The sequence below is a fragment of the Uranotaenia lowii genome, chromosome 2 (assembly GCF_029784155.1).
Source record: "Uranotaenia lowii strain MFRU-FL chromosome 2, ASM2978415v1, whole genome shotgun sequence".
Taxonomy (NCBI): Eukaryota; Metazoa; Arthropoda; class Insecta; order Diptera; family Culicidae; genus Uranotaenia; species Uranotaenia lowii.
Window position 1 is genome coordinate 324,245,689 of NC_073692.1, and position 26,174 is coordinate 324,271,862.

General features: G+C 34.9%; 1 protein-coding gene across 1 annotated transcript in view; it reads right to left on the reverse strand.

The window, feature by feature from the left end:
• The window catches only part of LOC129750008 (protein O-mannosyl-transferase TMTC1-like), an 807,324-nt gene that overhangs the window by 266,928 nt on the left and 514,222 nt on the right, over positions 1–26,174 (reverse strand). Inside the window, exon 3 of the mRNA XM_055745186.1 lies at positions 19,351–20,425. Coding sequence (XP_055601161.1) covers positions 19,351–20,225 — 875 coding nt within the window. The 5' untranslated portion in view covers positions 20,226–20,425. The remainder of the gene's footprint in view (positions 1–19,350; positions 20,426–26,174) is intronic.

Here is a 26,174-nt window from a genome sequence, read left to right on the forward strand (position 1 = left end):
TTTTTTATAAAAATTAATCATTTTTCAAAAAAAATCCCGTAGCCCAGATTTGTGTAGAAATTGTTATTTCGAAGCTAAAAATTTTCATAAAAAGTTGACCTGAAAAATTTGGCCCACTTCATATGTTAGTCTAGATCTTTTTTGGGAAATGTATAGTATGCAACGTGCCTTAACTACATTACACAGCAAAAAATTTCTAAAAGTATTCGCAATCTAAAATACGAGTGATCTACTTTTTGACCAGTGTAATTCAAAACTGATGTAATTTTACACTCTTTTTGATTTTTTTTTGAATCGTTGGTATAAACTTAATTTTGTATGATGTATGTTTACACGCCCTGATCTAAAAAATATATCTCAATATAAAATTACATCGAAAACAATGTAAAACACGACAGATCCATTGTTTTCCTTTTTTTCGCGGGATAAATTGTTCTGTTTCTATCCGAGATGGTGGTTTATTGTGCGAAAAGAAAAAAAATCGCTTCCGCAGTTAATTTTGTATTAAAACCGAACCAAATTCTTTCAGAATTGAATTTAAAAATGGTAGGTTATAGTTTTAGACGAAATGAAAAAAATGGAACTTAAAATTCTCTTTCGATTGCAGGAATTGCAGTTGGTTCAAGAGCCGAATCAATGTTGAATGTTTCTAATGTTTAGGGGATTCCGATTACTATGCTGTTCCGGAAGGATTCAAGAATGCTGCCTGACGCTGATCGGCAAAACATCGCCCTGTTGGGGATCATCGGACACAACCACAATTTTTGAGTTTGCAGTGTATCGGCAATATGTGTTAAATAAAATGACACATGTGGCGTATTTATTCATAAACAACACCCAAAATCTGATTATTTAAAAAAAATTGTAATAATAACAGTAATATGTTTTGAAATTTACATCATTGTGTATTTTTACACGACGGTTTATGTCATCCGTTTTCGTGCATTGTTTTCGATCTAAATTTACACGCCTCAAAAATTACATTGTTGAGAAAAATACACCGTGGTAGAATTTTGTATCAAAATCGATGTTCCGATTTCGTGCATCGTTTTCGATCTAAATTTACACGATTTTTTCTTGCTGTGTAGGACTATAAACATACAAAGTTTCATTCAACTCTGAGAGGTTCATGCCAGGTAATGAGTCAGGTTGGCGCGAAATCCGTGTATTATCTGAATCACCAAGTTTAAAAACAGCAGTTCTCTAAAAGCTTTACTTGAAATTCTTCCTGATGAATAATTATATGACTAATCATACATTTTTTAACGCTTTTCAATTTTATCCTTTTATCATCATCTAAAGCTTGGTTTATTTTGAAATGAGACACTTTCTTTTGATAATAACTATGATCCTAGAGATCGGACATGCAACATTTTGACAGCCAATTTGTGTTGCTTTTAAAAGAACTATCCTGCCTTATACTTTCATAAGTTTAATTTAACACAATTGCAAGATATTAAAAACGCTAGAGATTATTCACTATTCACAGTTTCCTTCGAAATCCATCATTACGAAATCGAGGGCAGACAAAACCGTTGTGTTTACCTAAAATAACTTATCGTGACTGATGAAAAAAAGTTAAAATATTGTCAAAAATGTCTAAATAGCCCAAACCTAGTATTGGAGTGAAGAACATGAACGAAAACTACGGTTTAAGATCATCAGTGAAGTTGAGGCTTATACCAGCATTTGAAACTATGAAAAACTAATTTTAAATCGTTGAAATTATCTCTAAGAGTCTAAAGGGTTACCTAGCAATCAGCCATGTGAACTGAAGCTCAAATTTTTGTCATTTCCTACGCTCGTAAGCTCTATAGTTAGCTTGCCAGATTGCCCGATTTTATCCGGGTTTGCCCGGATATTTGATGCAAAATTTCGAGAAAGTCTAGTCCGGCCCGGTTGCTCGGATATCGTGAAAAAAGTCCGGATATTGCCCGGATTTTTTAACAATTTTCACAAATAAATCAAAAAAAATCAAAGTTTTCGAGTACGTTTCAGCAAAATCTTTTATCGGTATGGAAATTTTCAACGGTTGTTTAAAATAATTGCGCTGATTTACTTTTATAAACCTTTAAATATGTGTTCTAAAAAGTTGTTGGAAGTCTGCAATTACATTAATAAAATATTAATTTCGATTTTTTTTTTGCATTTTTTCTTTGCTTTTATATATAATAACACCTAAATTTTGCCCGGTTTTTGCTCGGTTTTTGGATTTGAAAAATTGAAATCCATGCCCGGATTTTGCCAGGTTTTTTTTGAAAAAATGCCCGGAATTGCTAAGCCCGGATGGTAGTGGAAAAAATTCTGGCAACCTTACTCTATAGCCAGTGCCGAGACAATGTTACAGGTAGGTTTTGATGGACGACAAATTTTTAACAAGTTATTAATTTTCAACAAGTTACCGTGATTGAATCCTGTAAAATCTCTGCTCATGGCAATGTCCCTAGCAGAATACGGTTCATATTTCTAAATCTCTGCTTCTTTGAAAAGAAATATTAAGCAAGATTTTCGTTACGGAAATTTTAATTTTCAATGTTTTCAAAAACCTAAGCTGAATCCACCAAATGGTCTCTTGTTTCTGTAAGATAATAAGTATTGGTTAGCACGAAAATTCGGTTAATAACGAAAATTGAAGAAGGATAATGCAATCACCTGAAATTAAAATAAGACTAAGTTAATCTACCTTGATTTTCTTCTCAGAAAGCTTTTCGATCAAACGAACGGTTTCAAAGATAGACGCATTGATAACAGTTCCAATTATAAATGAACTAAGCGTTATATCGGAAAAGATCGCATCAGCAAACTTTCTGCTGTTAGATTTTTCTTGCAATACTCATTCTTAATTACGAACTATAACTTTCAGGCTTAGGAACTATCTTAAATGGTAAGTATTTAAAAAAAAAACATAAAAATTATAATTTATATTTTAATTGTTTAATTAATAATTGATTATTAACTATCAAAAAGTGTCAAATGAAGGTCTGCAATCTAGAAATTTAATACATTTAAATATTATTTAATCTTATAAAATTAGGTTTATTAGCAGATTTCAAGTGATATGTAGAGATTCATGAATATCTTCCGTTTTTTTTTCTTATAAAAATTCAATGTTAATCATTCTGTTCAATATAAATATATAACGAGTATAAGATTTTCATTCGCTGAATTTTAGGGCAATTTGAATTTTTCTTTTCTTAAAAAAGAGGGTTGAGTTATTTCCAAAGTTTTAAAAAAATACATCCAAAACTACCTTTGAATGAGGTATTTCATATGGGAAAAAACGTGTATCCATTCTGCTTTTTTGTTATTTATAAAGTTCAGTGATTTTCTTTTGAAGTGTTATTTTCAAATTGTTCAAAAATTCAGCTCCGTTTATTTCTTTTATGTTAAACATACATATTTTTAGATAATAATGGATGTATGTAGTAAATTCAAAATAACAATTCGGCAGGGTCACCTTATTTCATTGAAAACCTTCGTACGAAAGCACGTACAAGCCTCGAAAGTTGGGGAGGCAGCAATGCATGAGGAATTGTTTTTTTTTTTTTTTTATTTTCGACGGTTCTAAACTTTCGATACAAACCTGGAATCAAACATTTTCGCTCTATTTTGTGTCGCACATCAACTCCGAAGCCAAAATTCCGTTTGGGGGGAGAAACCCGAAAAATAAAACCAGCAATCGATTCACATAGAAACAGCAAACCCCCCCGTGTCGCCTAGGGGGCAAATTTTCGGGGTTCATTTTGTATTATACTATTTGATGTTGGGAAGAAAAAAGTTTCACGTGGGTTTCCAGGTGAGTGAGGTGGTCAAATATAAGCTGAATGAGGGGAGTGGGAAGTAATAAAGATTGCAATTTACTATTCCGTGTTGGTTTGGCTTTTTGGACTTTTTTTCTGCTTTCGTTCATCCAATCGGTAGAATAATAATTCGGTTTATACGGGTTGAAATTCGGGGGGACAGGAAGGTCCTTTTGCAATATTTACAGTACCGTTCATAATTGTATAGAAATTGGAAGCACGCGCACTGTCACTTCGAATTTGAGCTTCCATAACTTTTTACTCTGATGATATTTTTTGATCAAACTTTCTGCGTTAGATACATCAACTATCACACTATAATTTCACAAAATTTGAGCTTTCTGGAGTTTTTGTGGCCTGAGATACAGTAATTCTACGAAAATCGGACTTTTTGGACTTTTTTCATTCAAACTGCAATATCTCAGAAACTACGCTATATTTTTTATTGAAATTTTGCAGAGTGATTGTTGAAATATAAAGCTAGCATGTCTGAAGTTTTTGAAAAGTTCTATCGATGGGATCAAAAGTTACGCGAGGTACAATATTTCAGGAATGAACCTAGAAATGCGATTTCTATAGAATTTTGGACGTTTGTTTCCAAAGAAAAATCCTATTTTATGTTTAACCACCAGTAAGTCTATTTTAACCAAAAAATCAAAACAATATTGCGAGATTCCGATTTCGAAACACAAATACATCGTTTATTCCATTTTTTGTTTTCTTCATTGCTTTTGCCAGACATTTTTTAACTGATGTGTGGATGGAAAAGATATTGTTCTCATGAATCGTCCAAAATTCTATAGAAATCGCATTTCTAGGTTCATACCTAAATTATTGTACCTCGCGTAACTTTTGATCCCATCGATAGCACTTTTCAAAAACTTCAGACATGCTAGCTTTATATTTCAACAATCACTCTGCAAAATTTCAATAAAAAATATAGCGTAGTTTCTGAGATATTGCAGTTTGAATGAGGAAAGTCCAAAAAGTCCGATTTTCGTAGAATTACTGTTTCTCAGGCCACAAAAACTCCAGAAAGCTCAAATTTTGTGAAATTATAGTGTGATAGTTGATGTATCTGACGCAGAAAATTTGATCAAAAAATATCATCAGAGTAAAAAGTTATGGAAGTTCAAAGTCGAAGTGACAGTGCGCGTGTTTCCAATTTCTATACAATTATGAACGGTACTGTACGTGTTTATCTGGCATAAAGTCAATCGTGAGCGGGAAATATTTGTTTTGCGTTTGCAGGGAATTTGCTGCTTTTTTGGTAGCGTTTGGAGATACCGGTTTGTTTTTTGCTATTTTTTTTAGTCTAACGAGTGAGGTTATGTTTCATGTGCTGTTGGACATGAATGTGGCCTGTCATAATATTTGGTTCGTCAGGCAATTTTCCATTCATTGAACACTGGATAATAGAGGTAGGAAAATTTTGAAGCTATGTGTGCCGTGAAGCAGGAAATTATTTGATTTAACTTTTGCCAGGAATATGCCATCCTGGAAAATCTAATTCTGTAGCGCAAAAACATCTTCTTGGAATCGACATTCTATTTATAGCAGGAAATTAAAGCAAAAGCTCATGCATCAAAATTACTTTCAATATGTTGCTCCATTTTGAGAATACAAAAGACGAAATTTCCCACATTTTCGGTTGCTCTACCGCAACTGCCACAATATTTTGTTCTGGTTCCAATTCACAGGTTTCCAAAATATCAGCAGGAAATTCACACAAGTTTTGTACATCTACATAGAAGAAGTGTATGAAAAATGCTTCTCCAGGATCCATGAGGACATCTCAACTTGGCCACATTCCAATGTGCCGTATAGAGGATGGATGCATCACACAGACAGACGAAGATTGAAAATCCCCTTCCGTTGACAGAAGAAGTAATCAGCATCTGTCATGTGTATGTAACCCACAAATGTGCGGACATGACTGGAGTCCCACTTTTGCATCAATAGTGCCAGTTTAGCTAAAAATGGCAAAACCGACAAAAATGTTCTCCCACTCACTATTGCGCCATAGTCGGCAAACGACCAAGAGTCTGGCAGCAGAGAGAAACGATGCAGAGAAGCAGGAAACTTTGAAATAGAAACAGCATCAGGCCATCATCAGGACGAAAGATGAAATATTTACCATAAATCCATCAAGCATACATCAAAATCAGAACATCCATTGTTGTGAGATTGTCCTGTGTGGGTTCATGTTGAAGTTGGCACTCGTCTTCCAGACGAGTTTGTTATTTTTTTCTGTATCAGAAGGTGCCTTGGAGAGTTTATGATACATGTTAAAATAACTTCATAAAGCTGACAAGCTTATAATTAAATTTTAACGCAATCTGTCAATCCTGTCGAAAGCGAAAGAAATTAAATTTTAATAATTTTTTTTTTTTTCATATGACTTATTCCAAGTATATTTATATTTAGGTTTCATTTTTTTCATCAGTCTTCCCAGTGTCTCGATCCACACTTCCATCTCAATTCTTTGAAAAGACCCCACTTTAGATAAACCTTCCTTTACACAATGTAACCACGTTATTTAATAAAGGGCAACATTCTTCGGAATGGCAGACATCATGGTTATTCTCCGAGTTAGATCAACCTGCATCGGCTTTCGACCGACGGACGTTCAACTCTCTTGATTCCATCTCAAATTGTTTGAGACAAAATAGCGTTGAACGTATAGGACCGGAAGCTTTGATGTCGAGTAAACTTTTCCTCCAGTATTGTGTGAAGTTATTCTAAGATTAAGAGTCATGTTTCGTCATCCCTGGATTTTTTGTATTTCCGAGTTAAAATGCGACTTTTTGTTTCCTTCCTCCTTGGTTGTGGACTTTTTCTTAATTAATATATTCTTCCTGATGCAACTGAACAGTATAAATCTTAGAGAAAATCTTGTATATTATTTAAATATATATATATTTTTTTTTAATTAGAGAGACTTTATTATTTAAATAATTTTCTTAGACGATGAAACTTATCTAAGTTTGAAGTTGTTGGCAGAGGCAACATATTGCAGTTATTTTTTGCCCCTAAATGGATGCAGCACATTTATGGTCATTCTTAAATCAGTGCACAATGGGGAAAACTGTAAAAAAAAGTATCTGGGTAATCGATTGGACATACTTTTAGATGCTACACGAGCTAACGAACGGAGATATTGTGCCATTCAACCCTCAATTCCCCCATATTTTGTAAACGGTCCATAAAAACACTGATGTAGACTTGAAAATTCTGATCATAAATTGACCTAGTTTGAATTATTTTTTTCAAGGAGATAAATGCAAACTATTTGAGCTGAAACACTCTTTGAACGATAGAGTAATGGCAGATTTTACCGTCAACTCTCCAAGATTTTTCAATAAGTTATGAAAACAGTTACATTGAACTTGAAAATTTTGAATCAAATGAGACCTATCTTTCCAAGTATCACAGATTAAGTAAAATGGCTTTTTTGAGTTTTATTATTGTTTTATGAAGACTTTTCCATGGCATCCAATTATTAAAACAGTTTTATTGTAACATAAATGAAATGCTTCATTTATCATGTGTTTTAAAATAGCCCTGAAAATTTTGCTAGAACTTGAATAAAACACTACCTTAAGAGTATTGTAAAAAAGTTGGTTAAGTATTGTTGAAGCTTCAATAAAATACATACTTTCCTGTTTTTATTAGAGCTTTGGTACCTGTTTCCATAAAGCATTCATTGCTTTTTTAAAACTTGCGTTCAAGCCAAGTTGAAAAAGCCAAGCCAAGAGGATGTAGACATGATAAAACTAAATGACGGATAATTTGACAATCCAGATGAAGCGTATACACTAGACTGCCCCAAATGACCCGACTTTTGAAAAAGCTATACGCTGTAGGCTAAAATTGATCCTGGGCCTAGTACAAGATCTCATGCCACGGGAAGGGGTCGCTCAACGAGCTTTAAGTTTGTATGGGATTTTGAGACATTTTGTTCGAGAGGAACATGAACAACCAGTTTTTCGTCAATAACTTTTGTCTCTTTCGACCGATTTCTTTCAAAAACGGGTTTTCTCAAAGCCTAAATTGTGACAAATATTTCATCCGAAAGTTGCATTTCAATTAAACTTAAAATAAAAAAGTTATTAAGCTTCAAAAATTGGTTAACTTTTTTAAGGGTGACATTCATCACTGTTTTATTGAGGCGACTAAATGTCCGACCAGAACGTACAATGTGAAATGCCTGCCGCTTCGTCAAATAACGACCGATTTTAACCATTGTTGTTGCGCTCGATTGTAATTTTTAATGTTTTTACAATATTTGAGTTTGGATGATATTCACTTGATAGTTCGGAAAGAAGTAAGGGCGGAAAAATGCTTGACAATTAAAAAATATATTGCATAACCACAGGGGCTTAGGAACATGACTGGACGATTTGTGATGCCAAAAAAAAACCTGTATTTCATTAATAACTTTGGTTCCCGTTGTCCAATTTCTTTCAAAAACAGTTTTTCTTAAAGGATGGTGTTTATCACTGTTAATGAGTCGGGCGGTCGAAAATATTGACACCTCATTAACAGTAATGAATACCATCGTAAAAAAGTTTGCCCATTTTTGAAGCCTAATAACTTTTTTTTATCTTAACTCTTATCGAAATGCAGTCTTCGTCATTTGTCATAATTTAGATTTTAAGAAAAACCGTTTGAAACTTTCAAATGGAAAGAAATTGGACGACGGCAACCAAAGGTATTGATGAAAAACTGATTTTTTTTGGCATCACAAATCGTCCAGTCATGTTCCTAAGCCCCAGTGGTTATGCAATATATTTTTTAATTGTCAAGCATTTTTCCGCCCTTACTTCTTTCCGAACTATCAAGTGAATATCATCCAAACTCAAATATAATAAAAACATTAAAAATTGCAATCGAGCACAACAATAAAGTCTGCTTCATTTAATATTGGAACAAATTCTTTTGCTCATTGTGGCGCTCCTAGTGGACGGAATTGGAAACTTTTTTCACCCACGTGTCGGGAAATTCATAACCTTTCACCATGTATTTATGTCATAACACCAAACGATAGCATTTTGTAAACAACCGCCATGGAAGCCGAACGGAGAGATCAAATTGTGCACAGTTTTCTTACGAGTACGAGTACGAGAATTTCTTCGAAACAGCAATGAATAATTTTTTTAATTTTTTTTTTATGAAAGAGTAAAGAAAATGCTACATTTGTATGAAAAACAAATTATGAATTCGTTAATAAATGACTGAACTATACGCAATTGTTTGTGTTCCAATATTAAATGAAGCAGACTTTACATCCGTCGAACTTGGTCAGCACTTGGTCGTACAGCTTTCGAGCACGGATTCTGGCCACATTGTTCTGCTTCAGCGTCCGATTTGGCTGTTTGCTGGCTCGGAATGACCTTATTCCTTCCTGGAGACGAATTCGTCGCACCGTACTGTGAGCGGCCTGGAACTTATTGGCCAAATCGCGGTCTGAAAGATTGGGATTCCTCTTGACGGCCTTGATGACTTTCCCACGCAGTTTCCGGTCGACAGTTCCACTCCGACGCTTCGAATGCGGCTTCCGAGCCGTCGTCAATGTTTCCTTGTACTGCTTGATAACACGCCATACGGTATTTCTGGGCATTTTAAGCTGTTTAGCTAGCTTCGATGCCGACAACAATGGATTTTCAAGAAAACTGTGCACAATTTGATCTCTCCGTTCGGCTTCCATGGCGGTTGTTTACAAAATGCTATCGTTTGGTGTTATGACATAAATACATGGTGAAAGGTAATGAATTTCCCGACACGTGGGTGAAAAAAGTTTCCAAATCCGTCCACTAGGAGCGCCACAATGAGCAAAAGAATTTGTTCCAATATTAAATGAAGCAGACTTTAATGGTTAAAATCGGTCATTAATTGACGAAACGGCATGCATTTCACATTGAGTGTTCTGGTCGGACATTTAGTCGCCTCATTGAAACAGTGATGAATATCACCCTTAAAAAAGTTAACCAATTTTTGAAGCTTAATAACTTTTTTATCTTAGGTTTAATTGAAATGCAACTTTCGGATGAAATATTTGTCATAATTTAGGCTTCGAGAAAACCGGTTTTTGAAAGAAATCGGTCGAAGGAGACAAAAGTTATTGACGAAAAACTGGTTTTTATGTTCCTCCCGAACAAAATGTCTCAAAATCCCATACAAACTTAAGGCTCGTTGAGCGACCCCTTCCCGTGGTCCGATCTGGCCCAAATTTGGCATGAGATCTTGTACTAGGCCCAGGATCAATTTTAGCCTGCAGCGTATAACATTTTACAGGTATTAAATTTCCCATACAAATTTGGGGCAGTCTAGTATACACGTTTAAAGTTTTTTACCTCTTTTTAAGATAGCATAACCTATTTTGAAAAGAGTTTGAGTGATGGCTTTGAGAGAAACGGGCTCTGTAAAATGGTATAAATTAATACAGCTAAATTCATCTGAAAAATTAAAAAAAATTTTGTTGCATCCGCATTCAAATTTAAAAAAAAATTCAAATCCGTTCTTATCGATAATCGCTCAATTTTTAGGGGTCGAATAAAAACACACTGTGAATAAACGTTTTTTGTGATTTGATAAGAATAAATGTTTCAGACAGTTTATTTGTTCTTGATTGAATAATAGTTATTAGTAATTTTAAGTATGCTCTTTCAGTTAAATAAAAAAAAGAATTTGTATGTCATATAACGACAGTATCCATATACCAACAATTTCGATTGAATACAGTGCGAATGGAGTTTAACTTGAAGACATAAGTTTTCAGAAAAAGCTTCTTTCAACGCCGAATGAAGTACTAGTTTTATGTATCAATCTCGATCTCTCATTGCGAAGTTAATCTATATTTACGTCATTCAATCCAGAGTTAACAAAATTCTTTCCGGATAAACCGTTCTTGAAAATTTCTAGAAGACTACAGCCAACGGCTTCTCCTCAGCAAAGACGGAGATATAAAGCTTCATCACAAGCGAAAATGCTCATTCTAAGCTTTAATCAGCCTCAACAAGTTCCAGATGATATAGTCAAAATAAAGACTACTAGCATTGACTAGCATTATGCAAGTCTGATTACGTAAGCAATATATGAAGCATGTTTTATAGAATCGTTTAATCGCTTCCAATTGCAACAACTATTATAGTTTGATATGCTGCATACTATTAATAATAGCGTTTTTAAACCGTTAGCGTACTGTTAGCACAAAAGTTTTCCCATACAACTGTTTTAACAACATTAACAGAGCCTAAAAACATATTAAAAATACAATCATTTAGGAACTCACGATTCTGGCAAAGTATTTAACAATTTCTTTAATCGTTTGCTAATCGTTTTTTAAAGCTTCATCAAATCGTAGTTTGTGGATTTAAGAAATCATTTGGTTTTAATCCTCATTTATGAAGGTTATTATTTAGCTTTGAGACCAGGCTTTTGATGACAAAAAATGATCTATTTCAAAACAGTCTGAGGTTGAAAATAATTGGTCGAAATTGCTCATTTGCAAATTGATATGAACTTCAAAACAGTTGATTAATGACAGAACAAATTAACAAAATTGCAGAAATTTGATTTCCTGAGATTTATTCCAAACAAATCTTAGTGGACAGTTTTTGAGTAATTTGTATTTTAAATTTGACTGCGAAGGTTTGAATAATCGTTTAATAAAAAAAATTTTAATACGAAATATTAGAAATATAAAACTAACCATAAAATCCATAGATATATCTCCGGCTACATGATATTAATTTCAAATCTCTTGATATCAAATTTAAAGTGTTTTTTTTTTCATTATTAGAACTCCGTTTTTGCGTATGAATTACAGTACTCTTAACATTCATAAGTAAATGATGAAAAAAAAAAACAGTTTTGAATTTCTCAAACGCCGGGATCTAGAAAGCTTCATTTTAGTTCAATACTTACCCATGATAGATCTTGATATCTTAATTATAATTTTTCCATCGATTGAACATTTGTTTCCACAAAGCTTTAGAAAATCTCAATTTGTATAAAGTATACAGTTTTGTTTATCAATTCATTTTTGAAGAATATTAAAGCTGGCAGCCGAAAAAACCAACAAATGTTAATGGAAAATTCCTTCCGAAGGTCTAGCTCGAATCTCCTGCCTGTCTGCCAGAATGCAAATACTGTCCAACATGTTGTATGTAAAATAAATGCTTCCGTTTTCACCCTCAAGAGCCACCGAAAAGCATATCGAAGACCGGCAGCTGCTAGGTTGAACCTTACTAGGTGAGTGAATGAGTAGGTTTCAACCCGAGCCGGTCACTCGGCCCGAAGTCCTTGGAAAATGTGGCACCGAGATGATTGGCCCCGAAATACGATCCACAATGTGTTTGTTTTTCTTGTGTCTCTGTCTCGGTGTGTGCATGTGTGTGTATGTATGTTGTGATAGACAGGTTGTCCGTATGTACGTGTGCCATGTAAGCAGTCGGTATATCTGGGTCGTGTATTGCGACACTTGTTTAGGTTTGCAAATTTTACTCATTTGCCTTGGGCTTCAGCCGTTTGATGGAGCCCATAAATTTGCATGGCAAGGTTTATTTTTTCTGTGCTGTAGCCTTCTCGGAAGTTTTGCTGAATTTTTCAAGATTTCTAATAATTTTTTTTTATGTTTTGTAAATTTGCATCATTAAAATATTCAGTTAACAAATGGAAAAAAAAGTTTTTCTTTCAAATAAGAAGATAAAAAAGATAAAAACAATTTGGAAATGAACTCCATGAACGGCTGTTTTTACCCACAATTTCCCTAGATTTTTCAAATAGTTTAGCCATTACTCCATTTTCTGGAGCATGCAGTGGCTCAAAAAGCCTTCATTCGATTTCTCGGAAAAAAAATCACACTATATAGGTTGAATTTGCTCAAAAATCTTCCAGTCCGTACAAGCTTTTTCTGAATTATAATAAAAATGTTTGAATATTGGGGGTAAAACAGCCATCACTCCAGTTTTCGATGCGTATGGTGGCTCAAATAGCCTCCATTCGATTCCTCGGGAAAAAATACTCAAGATAAGTCTCTTTTGGTTCAAAACTTTATGATCCGAACATGTTTTATTTCTGAATTTCAACCCTTCCAAAACAAATCTATTTATCTTCTATGTATATAAAACAAGGCTAGAGACAGAAATGTGCGGACACGCACAACTCTTCACTGGATCATCCGATTTGCATGTGATTTTTTTGTTGTGTTCGTCTTCAAGCGAAGAAAAACACAACGGAGAGATAATTTTTAAAATGTTTTTGTGGAATTTGAAAATTAATTTTTAGTTTTTATTCATATCAAATAAAAGTCATGGCACCCAATTTCCATTTTTTTTTTCATTCGAATCACCCAGAGTAGTAAGGCGCCAAAAGCAATCAAGGCTTACTAATGTTCATCCATCTATCTATAGGAAGTTTTGGCACCCATTTTCATTGCCAGTGTACTTTTCAGGTGGCACCAGTAAAATAGATGAAGCATATTTACGAAATTTTTATTTGTTGCATCAGAATCAAGGCAATTCTAATATTTTCTTAGATGATTGTTTGTGCACCGTTATTTTTTTAAAGTCATTTTCTTTTAGCAACTCAAGCAATATGGATGAAAAATTTTCGATAAACTCAAAACATTACCATTACCAAATGATTTTTGATGAGTTTCGATAGCACCAATAGAAAGTCATATAACTGATAAATAATCACCTTTATTTATTTTTGGTTGATATTTAGAAGATGTAAGGAACTTATCCAGTCAGTTTGAGAATTAAAAGTTATCAATTTTGTGATTCCAAGTAAATTGCATCACTATCATAAGAACGGATTGGAGGATCAGGAATCATTGAAAATGCACACTACCTTTTATGCTCAGTGGTTTAAAGGAACTTTTCCAAAGTTTACCTATAAAGGACTTTAAATTGATATTATTTTTTCAATTGTGTCATTTTTTCTATTTTTCTTTTGTCAATTTATTTAATTTGTCACTTTTGTCGAATTTGTCAATTTTGTTTATTTTGTCAATTTTGCCGATTATCTCAATTTTTTTAATTTTATCTGTTTTCAATTTGAAGGTGTTGTCTGAAATCAACGGAGTATTTGAGCTGTTTATTGTAGTAGAAAAGGATTCACAATTATTTACCTTTTTATAGTATAATTCATGTGTCGTATTCTGTTAATGAAAATGGACATCTGAAATGTTTGCTTTTCTATGAGAACTACTTTCACATTATTCGTAATTTTTTGTCAAACATTTGTTATTTTTACGTCGGCTTGTCTTGTAATCACCTTCTTATAAGAAATATTGCTCAATAATTATTAAAAAATAACATGAGGAGCTAATACTAAGCTTTTAATTACATACATGCTCCCAAATGCTATAAACTCTAATGTGGAGGACTTGGTGGCGCTGCTGTTTGGTTATTATCTTCCATTGGGTCCAGCAAGTCACTCCCATCCTATTTTTGTCTTTGCTAGACACAGACAACAACCGAACAATTGTACAGATTTTCAATCAGAACGAACAGCTTTCATCGCGCAACGTTTGATCTAAAGAGAGGAAGAGAAAAGGGAACGAAAAAACTAACCCGAGAGCGTGAAGCTCGAGCGTAGCATACAGAGATGCCAATATGCCTGATTTTTCAGGGATTGCCTGATTTTTCGAGGCTCTGCCTGACAACCTGAAAAGCCATTGAATTTCCCTGATTTTTCAAAAAATGCCTGATTTTGCCTGATTTTTGCGAATGTGATGAAAAATGGCTAGTAAAGAACTAAATTAGGTACCATTACTGAAGTTAAAAAGCGAAAATGTGGCTGGATGAAACCAATCGAAAGATTCCCATTAATTCATATCTTAAAAAGGGAATGAAAAGGAATCTTTCGGCTTTGATTCAGTAGAATTATGCAACCAAGTAGGCCCACAACACAGTAAAATGTAGAGTGATGACCAAAAAAAAAAAAAAAGGTCATCACTTTTAGAGGAATTTCCGTTACTTATGTAGCCTGATTTTGCCTGATTTTTATTTCACCAGTTCCCTGATTTTTGAAAATATATGTTGGCAACCCTGGTAGCATATGTTTGGTTTGAAGAACTTGCTTTCACGAACGAAATTCTCTCCTGTCGTTTGTGCTTAGGAAAAAGCTTCCTGAGAACGAGCGGCATGTCAGAAGATGAGATGGTGTGCGTGCATCGTCAGCGTCCCCGACGTCTCCGTGACGTTTCTCATTCTCAGATAAATCTGTGCTCAGAGAAATCTAGCGTTGGGTGATGAGTGGGACTTTCAATCACTAACGAACCTTACGATGTGAGGGGCAAGTTCCTATTTTTGACACGCATTCTTCGGTAGGGAGGGATGAATGACATCCTGGTGTTAAAATCTTTAAATAAAACCATTCTTCGGGTTTGGGTTTTCCAGTAACTTTTTGCTGTTAAATTCCTTGAAAAAAAAACATTCTTCGGGTTGGGGATGAATAAACCTATTGGTTTAAAATCCCAAAAAAAATTAAAAAAAAAGCATTCTTCGGGTTGTACCCTTGGTGCAATCCATATTAACCACTAAATTTTGAAGCTTCAGCCAGCCTCAAATTTGTAATCTGGTTCGGCCACAAGCTGGCCTGGAATAATTATATTAACTTTAGTTTGTTAATTTTGATCCTTATTATTATTGTCCTCTTTCGCGTTCATCCAAAGGTGCCCCCATTCTGTGAAAGCGCGAAGCCCATCGCCTATCGTGTCTATGACGTCATATTATCGATCATCTTGATTAGTGATTGTTGGCCATTGCTGGCAAGCCAAATGGATACGTTTTTTGAAGTGTTCATTTAATGGAATTTACCATGAAATTTTTTTATTCGAACTATTTTGTTTTTTTTTTCTTTCTTTCATACATTAAAGGGGGAAAAAAATCATTTTTTTTAAGATAAAAATCATTTTTATAGTACTTCCCAGTTTCGCAAAAACGTGTGGAACAAAGTTTACAAAAAATCACACCAATACACACAAATACACTGACATCGTCTGAACTCGTCGAGCTGATTCGATAGGTACATATAAAGGTATAAATAAGACCCATAATTAATGATCTCCCAAATCGACCGATAACTATACCTTTCTGAAAGAAAGGCAAATAAGTAGGTATCTCAAATTCTACAAATAAGTTTCTCTGAAGTGCCAAAAGTGTAGAATTAATAAAGTTTAACGACTAAATTCATAACATTTGAGTAATGCTTCTGAATGTAACACATTCACGCAAGAAATAAAACCAGATACAATAACCTTCATAATTGTATAGAAGTTGGAAGCACGCGCACTGTCACTTCGACTTTGAACTTCCATAACTTTTTAGTCTGAATTTTTTCGATCAAATTTTCTGCGTAAGATAGATCAACTATCACACTATTATATCGCAAAATTTGAGCATTCTGGAGTTTGTGTGGCCTGAGAAACAGTTATTCCACGAAAATCGAACTTTTTGGACTTTTCTCATTCAAACTGCCACATTTCAAAAACGACGCTATATTTTTTATTGAAACTTTGCAGAATGATTGTTGAAATATAAAACTTGCATGTCTGAAGTTTTGAAAAGTTCTTTCAATGGGATCAAAAGTTACGCGAGGTACAATATTTCAGGCATGAACCTGGAAATGCGATTTCCATCCACAAATCAGTCAAAAAATGTCTGGCAAAAGCAATGAAGAAAATAGAAAATGGAATAAACGATGTATTTGTGTTTTGAAATCACAATCTTGCGATATTGTTTTGATTTTTTGGTTGAAATAGATTTACTGGTTGTTAAACATAAAATAGGTTTTTCCTATGTAAACATTCGTCCAAAATTCTTTAGAAATCGCATTTCTAGGTTCCTGCCTGGAATATTGTACCTCGCGTAACTTTTGATCCCATCGATAGAACTTTTCAAAACTTCAGACATGCAAGTTTTATATTTCAACAATCACTCTGCAAAGTTTCAATAAAAAATATAGCGTCGTTTTTGAGATGAGATCTTTTTAAATAAATTAAATTCGCTAGATATTGTAACAAATTAAAAGATTTCAGCTATCAATGAAAGATAGTTTTCTTTTTTATTATATAAGCATTCTATGTACAAATAAAGCTTTAAATTTAAAAAAATCTATGAAATTAAGTACGAAAAACTATCAATGTGAAAGAACTAAAATACAGACTCAATTTATTTAAGAATTCGAGTCTCACGGTGTCTCTGATAGAACAGTTTAATCTATCAAAAATGAGCATCGCTTATTTTTGCACCATTTGAAAGCTTGAACTTCCCCTTTTCATTTGAGCCCAATTTTGAAATAATCCATCGAGGTGTTTAGAATAATTAATTTTTTTGAGGTTTTTTTTTAACATTTTCAATGGGTTATTCAAAGTTAAAATCATACTGATCACTGATAAAACGCTTGTCTTATCTTTAGCGTTATTTGAACTCGATATGTCAATAACATGATTAATTGGGAAAATTTTCTGGCTACAACTTTGCCGAAAACATCAAAGTGATACAAATTTAGAGAAAAGTGTTGTAATATCGAAAACAGAGTGATTATTATTTCATATGAAAAATCTATTTAAAATTCTCATCGCTGATTGTACCACGACCAGAAATGGTATCCTGACGACTGGGTTATATAGTAGAATGTTTAAATGTTCAGGATAATTTCTTTCCACTAAAAAATAAATGTTTAACATAAATTAAACCTAGATTTTCTAAAGAAAAGAGCATATATGTATATGGTTTTGTAATGAAAAGAAGTGGCTCCTGCTTTACTTGAAAATTTTGGTACTCATTTCATACTTTGAGTAATGTAACATCTTAAATATGTGCAAAATCTAGGAAATGATGAACTATTTTGGGCATTTCAAGTCACTGCTCAACTCTGAGGAGTGTTGTTATTTTTTTTTTTTTCATGAAAATAAGAAAGTGACATTCCAGGGGAGAGCCAATAAGCAGAAATTCAAAAACAAATGTTTGCAGTGTTCCATATAGAGTAAGGTTGCCAGATTGCCCGGTTTTATCCGGGTTTGCCCGGATATTTGATACAAAATTTGATAAAAGTGCGGTCCGGCACGTTTTCCTGGATTTCATTGAAAAAGCCAGGCTTTTGCCCAGTTTTATTCACTTTATTTGTCAAAACAAAAAAAATCAAATTGTTTTGCAAATTTTTTTTTTATATATATATGTGTCCAAAACGACATGTTTTGTGCAAATTTTATAAAAATAATCATGATGAATCAAGCCTTAAATACGATTAAGAAACTGCTGATAAAAAAAATGTTTTAATTTTTTTTTCTTGATTTGTGTTTAGTAATGGATTATTTCAAATTTGGACCCAAATTAAAGAGGAAAGTCTCATCTTTCGAATGGTGCAAAAGTTGGCGATTTTAGTTTTCGAGCATTAATGTTTGGTACCAGAGACACCGTTTCTACTTTAGCTATTATTTGTAGTCTATTCAGCTATGTGCCATATCTTCTTCTGATTACTTCGGGGAGATTACAATTTTGAAATCGGATATCATTATCACGATTGTGAGTTTTTCTTCGTGCTTATTATGGCCAAGGCCCAATTGTTTTTCTTGTGTTTATACTTCAAGGGAGTTGACATTTTTATTTCTGGCTTCTTTGCCGATGAGTGTCATCTTATTCTGTGTTACTCATACGAGTTTTCAGTTTCTTGTTTCGTCCGAAAACATACTTATTCTTGTGGTTTTTGTCCGAAAACCTCTATTCTGTCTATTCTTAAGTAAACTTAACTTAAGGATAATTTTTTGTTAGGGGGTTGAGGAAGTGAACCTTTCATCATATGATTGAAAATCTGACCAGCTAAAAACACTTGGTGAAATATTCTCGATTGTGCCGCATCTGAGCCGCCCTTTTTTCTAATATTTGATACCTAACTAATAGACAGAAAGCTTATCAGGAGAAAAAACATCAGTTAACTTTGCAAAAATGCACAGTCGTTTCTTTCACTGAACCGAAAAAAGTGCAGGTTAAAATTTAAGATCTCTAAGCTCAAAAGTTGCATTGCAGTGGAAAAATTAAAGCTGCAAAATATCAAAGTTTAGGTGTTTATGATGCTGAGTTATGAACATAAAAATTGACACATTGAGATTCAATGAGACAGAATCTTACTTAAAAAATCCATGTCTACTTTTTAATAGTGTATAAGCATACTTTGGATGCCCATTTTGCAATGGAAACTTAATCATCAGAACATAAACACATGGGCATTAATTACTCAAATGCTGACTGTTTCAACCAAGTCCCACATGTGCCTCTCCAGAAGGCCCTATTTCCGGTCGAAATAATTGCAACAAACTTTTCGGCCGCAAAGCCAACCAAAGAGACACCGAAAGCACGTCGCCATAAGTGCTCTGTGGTTCTGCACTTTCCGGGGATATATATTTTTTTTTTCAAGAGAGCCCCAAAATGCAGTGCCGCAGCGTCTCCCTCAAACAGAGATTAATCATACATCCCGCTTGAAATTATTGCCCCGAACGTACTACATAGAGAGTGTATGGATGTAGGACAAAACTTACCGGAATGTCAGTGTCGTCAGCGGTCGGTACGATTTATGGCTGCTGAGGTCGGCCATCGGGGTGCCCCAGAAGTCGTTCCGGAACACCTGCGCCACCGAGCTTTGGCCGAGCACGTCCCGGTTCAGCGTGATGGCCGGAATGTCGTCGTGCACAAAGTCCCCCTGAATTCCGTTGAGATAGCAGAGGCCGGCAATCAACGCGACCAAGAAGTACCCCCGCCAGCTGCAGTCGTCGTTCACTTCCGTCGACTGGTTTTGGCAACCGGTCGACCCGTTCGATCCGTACGAACTGGACAACCCGTTTTTGTTAAAATTGCACTTTTCTGAATCAGGCTGATTGTGAGCGGCTCCCCCATTCATGACACTCGCCGGGTCATGGTGATGGTGATGTTGATGATGAAGGATTGAAGAAGTGCCATTGCACCACCCATGATGATGGGCGCCGCTGTTATTGTTTAGGGCGTCTTCAATGAGCGTGTGTTTGACCGAGGCACTCGACGTTGAAGTTGAGAATGACGAGCATGATGTTACGGATGACGAGCTAGAGAGTGATGAAGATGATGACGACGATGTGGTGGAGTTTGGTGACGACGACAATGATGTTGCACATGGCGTGGCTGAGTAACAGTGACCCGGACCACATCCGTTGCCGGAGACGATGGACTCCCAGCGAGTTCCGGCCGTCCGATGCGGCACACTCACCGGGGGATACATGATCGTGACTCGTCGTTTCATATTTCCACTGGTAGAACCCTTCCCCCACTTTCCACAAAACACAACACGGCGTTTTTCTTCAATTGAGCAATTTGAGCAAACCCTTTTCACAGAAATTCGACTTTCCAACTGCCGCTGCCGAAAATTTTCAGCTAATTTCATTCATTTTTCATCCGCCAGCAATGGCCAGGCCGACAAGACCGACCAACCAATTTCGAGGAGGTTAATCCAACTTTTCCATTACAGACAGTTTTCCACTTTACTGGTGGCGGGGATCTGCTGCAAGCATCCAAAAGCGCCGGTGGTGGACGGCAAGCCCCCAGGCAGAATCTGCACGCGCACACAGCCCACAAATTAATACCCTGAACAGCGAGAAGAAAAACCGGAAAACATAATTTATTATTAATTTCCTCTGGCGCACTGAGGCCCCGCACTAGGACGCCCCTCCTCTATGGTAGCCGAATTATAACACTGTCAGACAAATTTTTGAAATATGTAAAAAACAAAATGTTAACGTGCTTGTTAAAGTTTCCAAGATTAAATCATATTTTAGAGATGGTATCCAGGGTTAAAAACGGGGAGTGTTTCGGAATCAAAACCTTGTTGATTAAAATTGTATCTTGGAATACCAGGAAGCTTCCAAATTTCAGCTCAGCTTCTAAATCTAGAAATAATTTCCCATATTTCATTTGACGACCATAAGATGATACTAGTTACGACAAAAAAAATTGTAAAGGGTTAAAGTCCATTAGGCCGCTGCAAAAAATGACTTTTTGCTCCATTATGTTTTTCCAATACCTTTTGAGTCACCAATCAACAGTGTAAAATATGAAATGAATTGGTTGATTACTGAGTTAGAGCAACAAGTTTTAATTTTGTATGGAAATTTGTATGAACGAAGAAATTTTTGCAAATTGAATCTTTCAGAAAATTAAAATAAGCTTGAAATGAGGTTGGTCTTTGTTTTTTGGTTTTGAAAATTCTTAAGCTTCATTTTTGGATAATATAAAAGCAGCTAAGCATTTCATGAAAAAATTAACCATCTCAAAATAGAAATCCATTGAAAGAATTTGAAATGGCGGACTTAGCTTGCTAGAGCTTTTAAAAATGTTATTGAATATTTTTTAAGGATTATATCAATCATTAAATTCTCTGGCTATGCAAAGCAGTTTTTTGAGATTTCTGTTCTCATTCTACGGTTATACAGTTTTCAAATAAGCTGTCAAAAACGCTCAAAATAGAAAAAAATTTTGAAAAAAATTGTATAACATCTGATATCTTTTCTGGGGTACCAATAAGGTTTGTGCTTCGCTCACATGGATTGTACTGCAAGAATCATGGAATATTTTTTATCCAAAGTTCGTATTTTAGAACTTTCTATACATCTCTGGCAATTTTGAAGTGATAAATTTTGTTTTCTCATACAAATTTCGATACAACATTAAAACTTCTTGCGCTAATTCAGGACTGAATGGATCGTTTACAGAAATAATATTGCTATTTCTGGCAGCAAACACAACCAAAAAAGAATTTAGATTTTCCATACAAAACTTGTAACGGTTTATGTGCATCTAAAAGATTTATAATGACACCATTTTTAGAGGCGGATCCACCAAGCAACGCTCTCTAATGAAATAAACAAAAACTTACTTATTTATCATACGGCCTTCAAATGAAATATGTTCATGAAATTTTATTTAGATTAAGAAAACCAAGTTTGGAGTGTAATCGTTGCATGTGAATATTTGTTTGAGCTATAAAAGTGGATTTTACTGTTCTGCTAGAACAAATAAAGTTAAATTTCTATAGAAAACTTGAGCTTCCTTAAGCGCCCGCCTAGAATCTACCAAATGAGCAAAAATGTGACATGGGATCATCTGGCAGCCCACTCAACGATTTCGGACACCAAGATTTTGATTGGAGTGTGCATTACCCGGCCCGTTTTCGTCCTCAGGAATCGGGGAACCTGATGATCCGTTTCTCGCGAATTCCCGGATTCCTGAAAAAAAAACTCAAAACGAGGTATTTTTAGACTAATTTAGTTGATTTTATGTTTGAAACATTTGCAACTGTTTCCATGCTTCGAAAATTTAATCAAAAATCAAAAACATTAAAAATGTTCTTTTTTTGGTTCGTTTAAATTCGATCAATTTCTTTATGTCATTCTTGGCTTTTATCATCGAGACAGTTGGTGGAGAGTTACAGGAACAATATTGAAACCTATGTGGTATTTCGTAATTTTAATTTTATGTTCTATCGGCAAATTATAATTCTAGCTAGAAATGTTAGATAAGAATGAAAATACTGATCGGTGGAATGGTCAAAGCTAGAGCGCTTTGGGTGAAACTTTCACCTCCTATTCGATATATTCTACCCAAAAGCTTTGACCTTATCACCTATCAATAATTTCATTCTTCCAAACAATTCTACTCAGAATTATAATTTTTCGATTTAGCTTCAAATCAAAAACAGAAAAGGTATTTAAGGTTATTAGTTTTTTTTTACACTGTTAATTAATTCATTTATTCGGAAAAAATGTTATCAGGGATAAATTTAATAACTTGCGGTTAATAAGGTCCTTTCACTATTTTTTTTTCATTTCTTCATAATTCTTGCAAAATACGATTAATACAATGAACCGTCAATTGCAAAAATTAAAAAAAAAATAGTATACTTAGAAAAATATGAAATCGAAATACAAAGAGTAAAAGAAATTGCACTGTAAAAGTTGGCTGCTTCTTGTGTCCAAAATTTTACAAAATCGAGAAACATTTTTCCCTACCGATAAATTTTTTTTGCTAGACTTCGCGTTATCCATTGAATCATCTGAAAAATTCCCATTTGTTTCAAATAGTATTATTTCTAAGCCGATGATTTTGATACTGTCCACAGTTTGCGAAACAGAAGTTCGAAATTATGGGTGATACAAAATAGAGAATTCCGATTTCACTCAAAGTGTTTCTTTATCAAAGTTGTTTGGTTTCGCAGATTCATTGTGCTTATCAGCTTTAACACTAGGTTTTCGCACGAACAAAACCATTGACTTTGGAATAAAATGTATGAACCAGTGCGTAGTGGGAAGAAAAGTGCAAAGATATTTTATATCTTTCCTCCTAAACGAACTAAATCTATGAAAATATACTTTCCTTTAAAAAAAAATGTCAAAAGATTCAATTAGACATAGTTTCAGACGCTGCACGACAGCTATGAACGGAGTTATAGGACCTTTTTATTCCCTACTTCTCCCATTTTTTATAAAAAAATCAGAAAACCTTTGGTTTGGTAAAAAAACTAAAAAAATTAAACAGACCGATCTCGATTGATTTTTTTTTTGAGGATTCAAAGACTGTTTCAGCTACCGCACGCTTCGAAAGGTGCAATTATGGCTGATTTTATCCTCATTTTCCCATATTTTTCAATTAATTATGGACAAAGAAAGTTTAGGCTTGAAAATTTTGAAACAAATGAGACCTATCATGAGTGGTTTTTTTTTCCAAGAAAGCGAATGAAGGCTTTTTGAGTCACTGAACGTATCTGAAACATCCAGTTTCCAACGCGTGCGGTGACTTCAACTGGCTTCATTTGATTCCTTGGAAAAAATCACATAAAAAAGTCACATTTGGCTCAAAATTTTTTAGTCCAAACATGTTTTTTTCTGAAATACTTAAAAAAAAGTAGCACAATTGAGGGTAAAAATTGCCACAGCTCTATTTTCATGAGCGTGCGGTGGCTCAAATAACATTCATTCATGTGAGACGGGGATTTATTCAAGTGTATTTGTTACAGTATATTTGTTAGCATTAGCCTTTGGACTACCCCATTCTCAATAAAACATATCTCAGATTTAACGTGCAAACTCTCATTCATCACAGCGCGCGTCCACACGAGCAGGAAGCAACATAATCCGGGTCACTTTCTTTGGATTAATCAATCGGTTGAGGATTTCCTACGACGTACGAACCAGGCATTTTACATTGGCGACCGTGACAGGACCCTCAACTACGATTTATAGCCTTACAAATGAGTTTTGAACGCAAAACTGGAGAAAAAATCGAGTTTAAAAAAAAAATTACAGAATGGCGTGCAATTTCAAGAAGTGTTCCGAAAATATTAGTGTTCCTTTGATAAGACAAAAACAAGATAACTGAAATAAGTTATTTTATTTTCTTCAGAATCAGGTTAAGAAAATTGTCTGTCAGATGATTAGTTCATAATCTTCAGGTAAGAATGGTTGGTGTTATTTTGTTTGTCTCGATGCATGGAGGAAAATCTGTAATTATTAACAAATAGCAGGTGAATATGCCTACAAAAGTCTAAATTTTTCATGCTAGTTAACTTTTAATATTGAATCGAGTGAGTGTGCCCGCAAAAATCGACAAAATTAGGTGAGTACGCCAGCAATCTTTCAAGCGTAAATCAGGTGAGTACGCCAGCTTTAGTCTAAATCCATTAGGCAAGTACGCCAGCCAGAAATTAAGTTTCAACCAGGCGAGTACGCCAGCAATAGTCTTTCATCAGGCAAGTACACCGACTAACTTAATAGTTTTAATCAGCCGAGTACGCTAGCTAACTTTACAATTTTAATCCGGCGAGTACGCCAGCTATAATAATAATAATCAGGCGAGTACGCCAGTTAAAACAGTAACAATCAGGCGAACCCGCCAGCTATGTTTCAATTCGAATCAGGCGAGTACGCTAGAAAACTTTTCAGTTTGAATCAGGCGAGTACGCCAGCCAAAATAGTCGAAATCAGGCGAGTACGCCTGCTAAAGTTCTAATCACTCAGGCGAGTACGCCAGCTAAATTTCAGTTTAAACCAGGCGAGTACGCCAGCTAAAAAAAGTCAAAATCAAGCGAGTACGTCAGCTAAAATAGTCGAAATCAGGCGAGTACGCCTGCTAAAGTTCTAATCATCCAGGCGAGTACGCCAGCTATATTTCAGTTCACATTAGGCGAGTACGCCAGCTAACTTTTCAGTTTGAATCAGGCAAGTACGCCAGCTACAATAGTCGAAATCAGGCGAGTACGCCAGCTAAAGTTCTAATCACTCAGGCGAGTACGCCAGCTAAATTTCAGTTGAGACCAGGCGAGTACGCCAGCTAAAAAAGTCAAAATCGAGCGAGTACGCTAGCTAAAGTTCTAATCATCTGGGCGAGTACGCCAACTAACTTTTCAGTTTGATTCAGGCAAGTACGCCAGCCTAAATAATAATGAGTCAGGCTAGTATGCCAGCTAAATTTCAGTATGAATCAGGCGAGTACGCCAGCTAAATATCAGTTGTAATCAGGCGGAAACGCTAGCTAGCCTTGCAGTTTGAATCAGGCAGTTTTAGCCAGATTTGGCATGCTGCCACTACAACTAGGAGGTACTACACAGCCGCTGGAAGCATAATTGTCACATGTTAAATTTTGATATGTGAGGTATTTTGGTGTCCACCGCCTCGTTGCGATGAACATTTTTATTATATTTTATATAAACATGTTTTTAAGAGTGAACTTGATGTTTCTATCAAATAACGACAAACAAAAATTTTGAAATAAGACCTCTAGACAACAAAAAGTAGAAATTTTCAAAATGTAACATGTGACAATAATGCTTCCAACGGCAGTACAGTGGTATTAAGCCAACGGGTGGATTTTGTCGAAAAGGACATCAACCCATCCAACTGCCCTCAATTCCGCAGAAGATGAAGAAGAATGGTAGGACGACTCGGAAAGGAACAGAGATGAAGAGATTGTGGAACAAAATGGCCGCTGAGGTCAGCGAATATGGTGTCCAAACTATGATGAGTGGTACTCGAAGAAAAGTTCGAAATTTGCTCAAAACAACATCTGAATAATTTATATCTTACTAGCTGAACCCGTACGAACTTCGTTTCGCTTTAAACCATTGGTACGTCAAATTAAACTGTTGATTGGCTTTTTATTAAAATTTATATGAGAGTGTTTTCTTCTCGATAGGTATCAAAATCTAGACATTATGGCAGAAACATGTATCTACTATTTGTTTGTGTGCACGACTCTTTTGCTTGACCTTCACACTTAAATTGGTATCAATTAACTGCCTCCAACAAAATTATTGCACGAAACACTGAACTTTCAATGAAACCCT